This window comes from Mugil cephalus, chromosome 3 (genome assembly GCF_022458985.1).
Source record: "Mugil cephalus isolate CIBA_MC_2020 chromosome 3, CIBA_Mcephalus_1.1, whole genome shotgun sequence".
In the NCBI taxonomy this organism is placed as follows: Eukaryota; Metazoa; Chordata; class Actinopteri; order Mugiliformes; family Mugilidae; genus Mugil; species Mugil cephalus.
Window position 1 is genome coordinate 9,029,225 of NC_061772.1, and position 13,394 is coordinate 9,042,618.

Sequence of the window (13,394 nt, forward strand, 5' to 3'; positions counted from 1 at the left end):
TGTGTGTGTGTGTGTGTGTGTGTGTGCGTGCGCACGTGTGTGTGTGTGTGTAAACGTACGTGCGCGTGAGTGCGTATGTAAGCATGTGAAGCAGATGGGAGGAAAGAGAGAAATTAGAGAGGGGTAAAAGGAGAGTAGCGACAGAAAGTCTGCAAGAGCATGTGTGTGTCTGTGTGTGTGTGTTGGACTGAAGGGGCTGTGAGGGGTTAGGGGGAGGCAGAAGGGAGAGGAGAGGGGGAGCACTGTGGTTAGGCATCCAGAGTCAGTGAACATTTTTCTGGCAAGCCTCCTCTATGCTCCTGGCTGCTTGCCCGGCTCTGAAGCAAACTTAAACAAACTCCTGTTGCAGCCATCTGCTGGGCCCGCGGGATAAATCACAGCACTGCTCCGCTCTGTACTGCTCAGCCGCACCACTATCAGGTTACTGTGTTAGCGGCCTCACACACACACTCACACTCGCACACACACACACATTCACTGTTAGGCATGCAGGAACACATTACGGTACTCCCTCTCATCCACACACACACACACAGACGCACACACCGAGCTACGCGTCAGCCTGGAGCCAGGGCCTGCCATGGGGCTCACACCACCAGGAGAGGCCAACAACATGTGGCCCCGCTAATACCACAGGGAGAGATGAAGAGGAGGGAGGGGAGGAGGGGGGGAAGAAAGAAAAGGGAGAGAAAGGGGGAAAAAAGCAAAAAAGGGGGTGTGGAGAAAGGACGACAGAGGTGATGGGGGGACAGGGGAGAAAGGGAAAGGCATGGAAAGAAGACAGCTAAAAGAAGAAAGAGGAAAAAAAGACACAGAGAGAAGAAGAAGACCTCTGACACCTAACTAAAGCCAAGTGCTATTTTTATAGCCCCCCGAAGAAAAGAGGGACATAAAAAACATCGAGAATCCCTCTGCCTCTGTGGTCTTTCATAACGACTTAAGCATTTTATAATGGTGGATATCGTTGAGGAGGAAACATTTGGTTTCAACATTCTCCTCTTCATCACGCTTATGCTACAGGTTACTCTAATACTTCAACATCTTTGGTCAGTGCTGTACAGTTGTGTTACACCTCCCGTTAAGGAACACAGTGGCTCGATAACTTTGCCACTAAATCTTAATACAAGTGAGTAACAGTGCAGCTGTAACCCAGCGAGAAGAGAGATCGGTTTGACAGGTTTAATCTACTGTGGTGTCTCACCACTCCAGCTACACTGCTGATCTCTGAAGGTATGCTGTGCGCATTAATCACGACTTGCACATTGGTCCACGTTGCACACAACTCTTGACCATGCGGGTAATGCCACTGACCAAGCTGACAGGCATGGGATTATGTTAGGCATGCTTTCAATTAGAAATAACCACCACTGGTAAACAGCCACCTGGATCTACATTAATAACATTCATGAGCGCAAATGGCATACTTAAAAGGGATAGCAGGCAAAATGCAACAAATAAACAATGACAAGCCTTCTGGAAGTTTCCGTGGTATTTATCTGTCCCACAGATGCAGAAACTGTATCAGTTTATTTCTGACTCATGCCGTGCTCATGTCAGCGTGGTGGAAATTCACCCATGGAAACTATTCACAAAGTCTCTGTACGTCCTGTCCATGTGTTTGTGTGTGTCCATGCATGTCCATGCCTTTGTTTTCATGATTATGTGATTCTCCACTCATTAGTGAGTGCGCTGGGAGTGTCGGGCTCTGGGTTCTGTCTTTAGTCCGTGTCTTTAGACAGTTTGGATTGCTATCGACGGTATACGCAGTAAATAAAACTGAATGGAAAAATGAATCAAACTCACAGTCCAGCCAGATATCAGGATCTCTGCTGAAGTGTGCAGCTTTTTTTTTTTTTGTTTGCATCATGCCCTACATTAGTACTCAAACTAAGCCATCATCAACGTTCAAATGTTACACAGCGTGCCGCGACAAGCTTATCAAACACCTAACAGTTCCTTTACAAAGTGTATGACATCAACTAAGTGCCACCCCAACAGAGAGATCCACTTTTGGCGCACAGTGTACATAATACTAAATGTGGCAGGGCTAGTCTGCATTCTTCCAGAGGCATCACGGTCTTTAGCTTCATGGGAGGCTCACTCCAAATCTCCCTCTCCGTCTCCTTCTCCCCAGCTGTCCTGGAGCTGGCAGGACAAGCTGAGTATGTGAGAGGCCAGGTGGCTGGACGGCATAGTGTGGGGGTGGGGAAGGAGGTCAGGGCCAGGACTTGGGGATGCTTACGGGAGGAGGGAGTAATCCAAGAAGGGAATTTCTTCTTCAGCCAAAATAAGTTCCGAGAAGATCACCAGCAACGCAGTCTTTACCTCGTCTTTGGTTGGCTGTCATAGAGAGGTGAAGTGATCTAGTGACTGGTTGGCAGGACAGAAACAGGGCGGATAGTATATTTAGTCCACTGCGACCGACTCTTCGTCAGTTGACATCTCCAGTTGTCCTGATAGCAGGGCCATCTTTAGAGGCGTGATGCAAGAGCATGAATCAAAGTGGGAAATGAAGAGCCATCAAAGAACACATTCACACAGACCTTCGACATCACTTGGGAGGTCTAAAGAAAGCAAGACTAATGAGTAACACATAAAAGCAATGAATAATCTCCAGTAAGCTGGGAGCTTACTGTATGTTACATGTTAAATGTCTGGCCAGGAAATAGGTCCGCTATTAGCTACTGTTCTGCCACACACTCCAGTTGTGTCCAGGTGCAGAACCACACAGGCACACACACATACACAGCTGTGGCATACACAGCTGCATTCGCCAGAATGAGAGCAAACACCTGCCAGTGCTCCCAAGCACCTGGCAGACACACATGTGCAAGAATACACACTTTCACACACGCTTGCAGCTGCTCTGCATGTAAATGATGACAAAGATTTCACTCTGTGTGTGTGTGCGTGGGGTGGAAGTCTACGGATGTATGCATTCATGCTGTATGTTATGGCCAGAGGGTGGCTGGCAGGGATGGTTGAGCTACATTGCACTGTGTCCTCTATAATTATCACCGACTTTACTACTGCAAAGCGCAGACTGCAGGGTAGTACTGCGTGACGGGATTTACAGCATAAAAACTCCTCCACCTTGGCCTCTTGCCACAGGTGACATGTGACATACATATCTGACGTAACATTTTATAACTAAAACAATCCACTCTGCCTGTCTCTAACACCTTTGTCTGGTCATAAAAAGCCCAGAAGTTCCTGCTGGTAGTGTTAGTTATTTTAATGGGGAAACTGTAACATTTTGAGTAAAAGACTCAACAGTCTTAAGCGATCTCTACTGAGTGAGGACCTGAGGTGCTACAGAGCAAGCATCCATCTTTCTTGTCAAAATGTTGTTTTTAGACTGAAATGATGAAGTGCTAAACTAACATCAACACATCATTCATTCCTCTCTAAGAGTAAAGTCTTTATTTGCATATGTGTTGTACTACTACTCATGACATCTGAACAGATCCTGAATTCCATTTGGTTAATTGACATTTGGCTGCAATAACTGATAAACTTGATGGAGGGTAGACAATGCCAATATTTAAAACCTCTTTATGTCCATGTTGCACAGTTCACATAATCATGCACCACTGTGCAGTAGAAGAAACAAAGAAGATCTGACATATCTTATCTTATCTTACTATGTACCGCATTTAGACTTCAGAGCATGTATTACGTGTATGATTCAATGTGGTAAATTGTTAGATTGCATTCCGGTGACTGAATGTTTATGAATGGTGCATTTCTAACAGAATGTGAGCAAAATACAAAAGAATGCCCGTCGTCTTTTTAGACCAGTCAAATGCTAAAGTCAAAAACCACAAAACAGGTGACAGAATCTTTCCCTACAATCCGTCATTTGACCCTTGGTGTCTCCGCATGTTAAGCCTGATCAGTATCCCCTCTCTGCTTGGCCCTGCAGGGTTAAAAGGTCAGCGTGTCTTCATCTGTCAGCTCCAAACTGCACCAGGACTTCCAAGACTTCTCACACTGTCAGTACACTTAAAACTTCCTTTGCCACGTCTCTGTCTCTCCCGACAGCATCAACCTTTTGCTTAAAGAAAACAGAATACAGAGTCCCCTCCTCAGTTGTCTGCCAGCAAATTATACGTTGCACCTAAGTGCCGTTTATGTTACTATTTGGCACGTTGATCCATTGAGACTGCCAACCTACAACAGCTTATATAAAAACCACAGGAGAAAAAAATGTATTGTGAGTTACGGCTTGCAGAATTAACAAAAAAATCTAATTGGGGCTTTCCAAGCAGTAATGCAAAACAAATGGTCTCCTACTGCCAGTGTTTTTAGTAACTGAATGACCACTGCTCATTGTCTCTCTGCGTTTCCTGCACTGAAATCAAACCAAAACAAAAATAGCTAATTCCATTCATGTGAAAAAAAGTTCACCAACTTCCTTCTCAGAGTGTAAAGACTGATCAATATCTAACAGCGATGAAAGTTTAGATCTGTAAATCATCCCCGTGGCACAGATAAGCTGTATCCATGTGTATGCAGCACTGAGTGGGAAAATACAAATCAAATCTGGACGCGAGAAAATGTTTTGGCTAATGCGGCGAGGGAGCAATTTGCATTCAAATCAGCGGGAGTGAGGTCCAGTTCTTATAATACAGCCATGAGCTGGATATGGCCCTGCGACTTAGCCTTACTGCCAGTTATCACAGTTGCCAGCCGCAGTATGGTAACAAGACATCCCCTGCAGCCTAAATAGAATAGCATTTTGTTTTCCCCTTACAAACTATCTACAGTTTCAAAGAGGTGTCTCTGCTCACAGGCGTCTTAAAAAAAGTATAAAACTTTCCCAGAGGTAAGACTGCCTTTTTTCTATGCTTGACATTACTCATTGTCTAGATTCTGAGTGACCAGAGGATTCAGAATAAGTGCATCTGATGTTCAGTACAACACAGAACATTTGAGCATACACCGCTTTCATTGGAAAGAATGGATGCCATCTCTGGTTTTAATGTTGAGTTACCCTGATACAGCTGTAACACACATGCATAGTGGTCATTCCTGTGCATGTTCGGTATCCACTGAATGCCAGCAGTGAAAAGAGGGTACTGTATCTAGATTAAAGGATTGCCTTCTCCAGCATGTTGAGGGCTGTGACAACTCAAAAAAGGTATGAGGGTCAGCAGTCGGCCAGGTACAGCATAGAGCTATGATTAAGGCCTGGGGTATTAGCGTGCCCCTCAAATTAGTAGCGGGGCAGACCTGACTAAAGGTCCGTCTTCGCACGGTTGAGACATAAAAGGGAACACATGAAACACCTCCATCTCATCTGCTCCACGCACGATCTGATCCCTCCATTCAGATATGGGCAAGAATGTGGCTCCGAGTTAGGCTAGCGGGAAGAGAGTGATTAAAGCATCGAGAGCTAAATGAAAACCCACCTCCAGCAGCTTTGAAATGAAGCCCGTCAAATACCAGAGGATTCCCTGTGAAATGCAAGGCTGTCTGTCGGACGGCACCGCTGAAGCACAGCCACAGGAACGTTACAAAATGAATGCAATGTCAGTGGTTTTGGTTAAACTCACAGGCACATGGATAGCTTACACCATATGTTAAAGGCCCAACACCTCACATGTCTCAAATTAACCATTTTAATAGAATAGCCTTTCTGAATAAAAAAACTCTTTGGCCAACCAGCTGTAATGTTTCCTTTTATGATGAATAAGAACAGGACTCAATCCTCCTCTGGCTGCAATTTAAATCCCATTAGCCCCTCACCTATTCTTAGACTCTCACTTTTCTTTTTTTTTCTTCTGCTAATAATCAATCAAGGTAATTTCTTTCTCCCCCTTCTCAACATCACATCTGAACTTGATGTGCTAATTTTCATTCCCTTCTTTGTTTTCACTGTACTATAAATCTTCCTTGGCGATGCTGTCGAGGTGCCGGCATGTTTTTCCTGTCACAGCAAATAATACCGCCTTCACTAGATATGGGCCGTGCGACGAGAGCACAGGGGATTATTTAGACTGAACACATATGCACACAGAATATGTACACAATACGCACACAGATGCACACACACACAAAGGAGCAACATATCAGCACAGAGCACATGTAGCACACCCACCCCTCTCATGCACACATCGAAACAGTCTCTCAGCAGGCTGTCATTCATAGTTAAACATCACATGTGGATGCAGATGCGCACTCTATACACTGCAGCTAATTAAGGGAGGGTGTTCTCCATATCGATGAAAGCAGCATTTATCATTATATCATACTATGCCCGATTATTGATTCCTTCCTTTACGCACGTTGAAAGCTTCACTGTGAGGGGCCATTCAGCTTTTGCAACAAGGCACCTTGTTTGTCCTGATGCTGAAGATGGTTCTTTCTGACTCTGACAGTATGAGTGGGGCCGCTGTCATGCTTCAAAAATATCACGACTGATTGCCCAGACAACCACCCAAGGGTACTGCGGCATGGTGTGCATGATCGATTAAAAATCCCCAACTTAATCAATCCCATTCCTCACAACGAAAAAATGTAGTGGTGGTGTCAGTTTAAGTAAGATGCATTGTAATTGTGATATCTCCCTTTTGCTTAAGGTCTAGAAGCATCCGACCCATCTATCACCAACATGTCAACACTCTTCCTGCCTTTCTAATTGTTTGTGTCTGAATAATGCATGACTGATAGCGAAGACCTTGAGGAAATACTCCGGTACAGGCCATGCTACAGAACCCCTGGTACACGGGGAAACTGCACCTTTTGTATACAACCTGTACAAGTAGTGTGTTAGAAAGATAAGCTATTGAAACTGACTTTGCAGTGTGCAGTTCAGTAATGAAAGTAGCATAAAATAATCACCACATTACCACTACTACACACCATAACGTTACATTTAATTTTCAGAATATTGTTTGGGCATCTATATGTTTCCACGAAGAGGAGAACTAACTTCACTGATGTACCTTGTGTGATGTGCAAACTACTTCATAAATGTGACCCTGATTCTCCTCCTCAAGCACATAAGATACTTCAGACCACTACAACCTACCGCCCTCTACTGTATATATCATATATGCAAACATTTGGGCACTTCTTTAATCCTCAAAGTTTCACATTAACACATCAGCGGCTCATTTGGACTTGTAAGGTGGATGGAAAATTGGCATTAAAACTCACACTGGTAACACAACCATCAGTTCCTCTAGTCATTAGACCCAGAATCTTAAAATGATGCTAATCGATGACGACAAAGAAATGGAAGGCTATAAAAAGATACCAAAACGCTTACAGATTGCCATTTCCACTGTCCAAAAGCATGGAGGACCATGGAAGTCAAGATGGGAAGCCAAGAAATTTGTACATCTGCTGGGCAGAAAGGCAAAGTGAAACCGTCAAGGGAGCTACACAAGCTGAGAAGAGTGGTGGTGCACCACTTACAGGAAAGATCCTAGGAGGAGATGAAGCTGAAATAGAGGTTGTTGCCCACAACCACTAAAGGTGTGTTTGGAGAGAAAGGGGAGATGTTTAAGGAAATAGCAGCTTGTCAGTGGATAAATGGAAATGATCTGCTTTGTGGTTGTGTGGCATTGGATTATACAGATGGCCGTTTCTGTTGTTTGGCCAATTATTCAGCACAGGCTCAAAAATGGAACACGACCACTGAGGTCGAATTTAGAGCAATATTATTGTAAACATGAATTTTTTTTTAATCTGCATGCTGCAGGTGTTGCATTTACTTGTTTCACACACACAAAAAAAACAGGTATTCATCCGGGGGCGCTCAAACAGTTGCGTGAAACTGTATCCGGTCTACAAATTGTGGACAGTGGACAGCTTCACCGAGAGTGCAAGTGAAGGATCTGCTAACCAGCCGCCCCTCTCCAGTCGCTGTCTGGTAGTCTATATTTACACCTGTCAAAAGTCATGTCCAACATACTAATTAAACACACTGTAGCAGAACAAAAAAACATGACAACTACCCATCACTTGTGTTTGTCTGCATGTTGCCCTCAACAGCTTCAAAAGTGTCATTTGCTAATTCGTATCAAATCAGACAGCGTATAAAAGCGCATACAATTCGAGATGTCATTCTAGGACAGAAACAGGGCATATAGAACGAAATGGAACAAAATATGTTTGTTCATCCCCCTTCTCCAAGCACACACGGTGCTAAGCGGAACCACATGGGCACTCCCTCCTGACAGCCCAGGCCCTGGTGCTGACAGACCCTCTCAAGCCCACAGCGTGACACTAGAGGACAAAGCACCTGTTCCCCCTGCAGCTCTGTCGCACCACCCCTTCCCCTCAGAAACACACACTGGCACATTCAGAGCCATGAGGTCACTGGCTCACTCGAGCCAAAAGTAGCAGTCCCACCTGCGAACGTCCCAGTCCAAAATGATCACCCGAAACCCGGCCCACTCAGACACCCCTCCTCTGCCACCCACCTTATGATTCCCTAACCTTGGTGGAAAGAAAAGCTGGTCCCATAATTTTGTTCTATATTTGGAGTATCCTCTCGCATATTATAGCGATGAGGTCATCAGGAACCAGTTCACGAAGACGAATAACAAAGACTTAAGAGATAAAAGTGAGTTACTTCTTTGAGGGACGGAGAAAATGAGGTGGACAGCGTCAGACAGCTGGGCTGAGTGTGCAACATACTGAGGTTGCCGAGTGTGAATGGCATCCACAGATGTTCTTCACATGTCCTGCATGGCCGGAGAGTGAGTGTCTGTGTGCCTGACAGATCTGGTCATACAACCAGCTGGATGTCTGAATGTTTCCCAGCTCTTCATTTATGCACCAACATCTTCAAACTGATGTACACAAGTCCTCCATCCAGCTGGACAGTCACAACTTCATCTCTGATCTTCCAGAAAGGCCGGTGTCCTTCATCTACTCTCTAACCGCAGGGCACAGATTTTATGCATTATTGTGAAGAGTAGAAAAAAAAACATGATGAAGAGAAAAGAAAGCAAAGGATGACAGAATTGTCTCTTTTCATGGGAAGCGTAGAGAGTATTTTTCACCAAACTAGTGCATCTGGACCACCTCTGCAACCATCTCAACTCCTAGTACTTACTACAGCTGTCATGAATAAGAGTAAAACCACACGACAGTCATAATCTATGTCTTTACGGATGCATCTGTGCCAACTTAACCAAATATGGGAAGATTCTGAGCCATGACTGAATGGTCAGTGTCTTGTGGCATCAAAATTGATCAGATATCTTATAATGTCACCATGTGCATCAAAAGAGACGTGTCAATATTTAAATATTCTATCACTGAGCTAAACTTGTCAATAATATTAAATGACTGGATGAACGACATGGCATACTGCTCAGACAGAGTGTTATGAATGAATAGAACAATTAAATGTAATTTATGACATAAAATTCCATTGAGCTTTTTTATCTTTGCATCTAGCACGACCAGTACAGCCTTTCTCTGCCTCTTTTGTCAATTTTCATGGTAATAAACGGAGAGACATAACACAACAATGACAGGATATAGATATGAGGATTCACATATCCAGACCTGAACTGAACACATCAGACAAACTAAATACGCTTACTTCTTAAAGGTCTAGTTAACAGAGTAACTGTCGTCACTGCTGTCAGAGAAGTAGAGTTGCTTTAAACACACTTCCTTGAAACTAACTCTCACTGTGTTCAAACCAAAACAAACTGCTGAGCACCAGGTGAGGCATGCTCACTCAGGCTTACTTAAATAAACACATGTACACAGCAAACACAAGGCTGCCCTTGGCCTTAAAGTTTTTTACTGGCATTTATAGAAGTAAGTTCTGGTTAACATAGTTCAGTCTTGTCAGCCCCGAGAAACACACACACACACTGAGAGCTATTCTTCAAAACAATACAATATTGTACAAAATCACATGAAGTTCAAAATATGAATGCATCAGATCATCAGATCCTGCATTTCTTAATCAATACTTGCCATTTGACATAGAGGTCATATGAGGGCACGCACATACATTTGTTAACTGAGTTCAAAAATTGCAGAAGATAAAAAATACAACAACATGAGTCTGTTTGCTCTGTTCTTACCTTATGTCTAGATTGGGCTGAGGGTGACTGAGGGTCTTTCCTCTCCACGTCTGAGGCTCCAGGTCCCAGTCTGGTCCTGTCCTGCTGCGCGCTCTGTCCCACCTGCACCATTGCCTTACATTCCACACATGAGCCGATCACCAGCCTCCTTCCATTGTCCACCAGGAGCGTGCGAGTGCTGCGAGGTGCATATAGGAATACGGGTAGCCGGGCCACGGTGACTTGGCACAGCCTACCTTGCCTGCGCTGCTCCCGCCTGCAGAAGAAACACACAAAAGCCTCACAGCTGTACTGACGGGCCCAGGGAGAGCTGGGGAGCTGGGCATTGGCACTGGATAAGCTAGAGGTAGAAGGGGTGGAGGGACCCAGACCCTTGCTCTCATGCTGGGCCCACTGAGCGTGCAGGTCATGGTAGCAAAGGTTACAGGCAGACACCAGGCCTGTGGCGTCAACCGGCTTGGCACGGGGAGCAGGAGGGTGCACCGTGAGAAATGGGAAAAAAGGCTCCCTCTCCCCACAGCGACCTGGTGGGTTGACGTGCAGCTGATACTCTCCTCCCGCACACAGTTCTGCTCCACACAGGTAACACATGGACATGGAACTGCAGGGCCGAGAGCTCACCCCTGACTGAGTGTGGACCGGTCCAGGTGCATCAACGGACAAGGCAGCGTGATACCTGACCAGGAAGGAGCTTACAGAAGTGATGAGGTCTTCACTGAGACTGAGTCGATACGCATCCCAGATCTCCTCCAGGATAAGATGGCACTGAGAGCAGCAGTGTACACGACCATTCCTCAGCCCCTGAGCGTTAGGCGGGCAGGGCAACATGTTGATGAAAGGAAAATACATGACACCGCGGGATTTACCAACACCAGCCTGTGCGTATGCTACTCTTATATCTCCTCCACACTCCTGACCACAGAGGAAACAGGCCTCACAGGAAGACTTAGGTTCAGGTGTGCTCTCCATGGGCCCAGGAGGTTTTCCTTCTTGCAGAGTAGGCTGTGACGAATGAAGAGCGCTGCTGGACTGATTAAGGGGGACTACGTACAGGCGCTGGAGGACAGGCACATCAGCCAGCTGGAAGCTCTGCCACTGCTGCATCAGGGAGGTGTGGCAGCTGCCACAGACAAGGGTCATACCCGCCGGACTGATGGGTACTGCACCACGGGGAGCCGAGTGAAGCCACAGGAAGGGAAAGAAGGGCTCACCCTGAGCCCTCTCCTGCTTCTGAACGCTGACCTTAAAACGGGCATCATGCGCGAGTCCGGTGCCACAGATGTAACACACACACTCCCCTGCACCGGTATCCATAGCGTGGTGTGGTGGGGCATTCTTTCGTGTTGAAAGGTTTGCGGCAGCTTTAGTTGTCATGCTGCCATACATGTTCCTGTCATCATCACTTGTGATGTTAATCTCATCTTCATCAGAGTTGCCAGAGTTATTCTCCCTGGGAAAAGCTATGCTACATTTAGGGCTGGCAACAGTGGTGCCAGCAGCGGACAGTGCAGCTTTAGAGCTACCCTCCCCTCTACCCCGGTAAAGCAGCGATGGATGCCTGGACGGAGCACAGCTGCTGTCGGCAACGCGCTGGATCTGACTGGGCTCCACATGTCTGGCATTCTCCTCCTCCAGCCACAGCCTGTTGCGCATAATGACCCCGTTGTCTTCCACAGGTGTGTCAGGGACAATGCTGTCGTAGCATCGCTGGGGGAATCTCTCTCTGGACTTTGCCACGGATTCTGATGACTGACAGACATTATTCATAATTTTAGCACCGCGCCTCGCCGACAGAACACTCTCCGCTTTTGGTGATCCCTGAGCCCCATAAACACCCAGCGGGTACCGCGGTGCCACCGGTGAATCGGGGCTGTTTTTAATACTGACGGCACTGTTTTTCCTGCCACTGTCTCTTGGAGACTTCCCAGATGCTCTCAGACACTTGTCTTTGCCCACACCTACTCTGTCCACGAAATCCATCTCCTGATCTGATATGTTCTCGTTTTCGGAAAAAGAGGAGAAATCGGAATCTGCGCCCCCGTCGTAGCTCTGGCTGTTGACACCGATTCGCCTCTCCAGGTCATAAGAAATATTCCACTCCTGTGGGACCCGCCGAGAGTCGCACTGGTAGGGCCGTTTCAGCCAGTACATGCGCTTCTCAATGGGCGTCCTGCTCCGCTCGAAGGAGTTCCACTGCTCCGTCAGAAAGCAGTGGCACACGGCGCACACCAGCGCATGTCCATCCGGGCTCACTTCACACGCACCCGGGGCTGGCTCCTGACTTTGCAGAAACGGGAAAAAGGGAATCCTCTCCTTCTGATATGTCACTTGCAGTCTCAATTCCTTCCCCGGTGTAACTCCGCTGCCACATATAAAACAGTGAACAAGCCCCCCTAATCCATTCCGATCAGTCCTGGAAGTGTTGCCGGGCAAAGGGCTGTCTTCGCCGGGCATAGCTGCAGCCATGAGTCGGTGTTTCCGAGATAAGGGTGCCAGTTCCTGGTCACGGGGGGAGTTCATTGTTTTTAAACACCCGAGCGTAGACTACATGGCATAACGTCAACAGCTAAGTCATTCTCGTGATAAACACACGTCTCCGAGTCAGGAAACCATGCAATCAATTTTTATCCAAGTTACTCACTGAATGATAAGATAGACGACAGTCCATTGAAACGGCAGCGTGCAGCGAAGACAGCAAGCCGTGAACTGTTATTTTTAAGGAACAAGGAGAAAATCACTCAAAACACCACAGAAGTCCTTGTTGCCTGAAGTTTGTAGTCCGCATGTTTGCACCGGGCATCCGTAGGTAACATGTCAGAGGAACTTGGGATCATGGGTCGCCTCTCCAGCGAACTTTCCAGCCAGCGCTATTCAACTTTGGCTGCTAACTCGCTCACACTGTACACAGCGCCATCCCCAATTCATGGGACCCGCTTCTACACCCCCAAAGGCAACCTCCACCCCCTGCCTGCCCCCGGTAATAATTTTGCAGAGATTATGAGCGCACACTCCGGCAGAAGCTGCCCTTGCGTCAAAGTAGTGACCAGGCGCAGGATATCCAGTTTAACACGCACAGGGGCGTGTGTTTCAGCCTCCCATAGGTATCACCTGCAGGCACGAGAATTCAACAATCTTTTATTTCAGCCGACAGGAACAGTCTGTCTCTGTGAGAAAAGCATAAACTACACACGATCTCTCAGTGTAACTTTCGTTTTTTTTTTTTTTTTGTTTGTTTGTTTTTTTAACGCCTTCCTGGCAGTTTTATCTACTGAATGTAAAATATTAATTATAACCAATGAAATGCACACAATAATTTATTTTTTATTTTTA

At 46.3% G+C, this 13,394-nt stretch overlaps 1 protein-coding gene across 1 annotated transcript in view; it reads right to left on the reverse strand.

The window, feature by feature from the left end:
- The window catches only part of gse1b (Gse1 coiled-coil protein b), a 152,129-nt gene extending 139,104 nt beyond the window's left edge, over positions 1 to 13,025 (reverse strand). The window contains exon 1 of the mRNA XM_047580644.1: positions 10,065 to 13,025. Coding sequence (XP_047436600.1) covers positions 10,065 to 12,584 — 2,520 coding nt within the window. The 5' untranslated portion in view covers positions 12,585 to 13,025. The remainder of the gene's footprint in view (positions 1 to 10,064) is intronic.
- Positions 13,026 to 13,394: the final 369 nt, after the last annotated feature.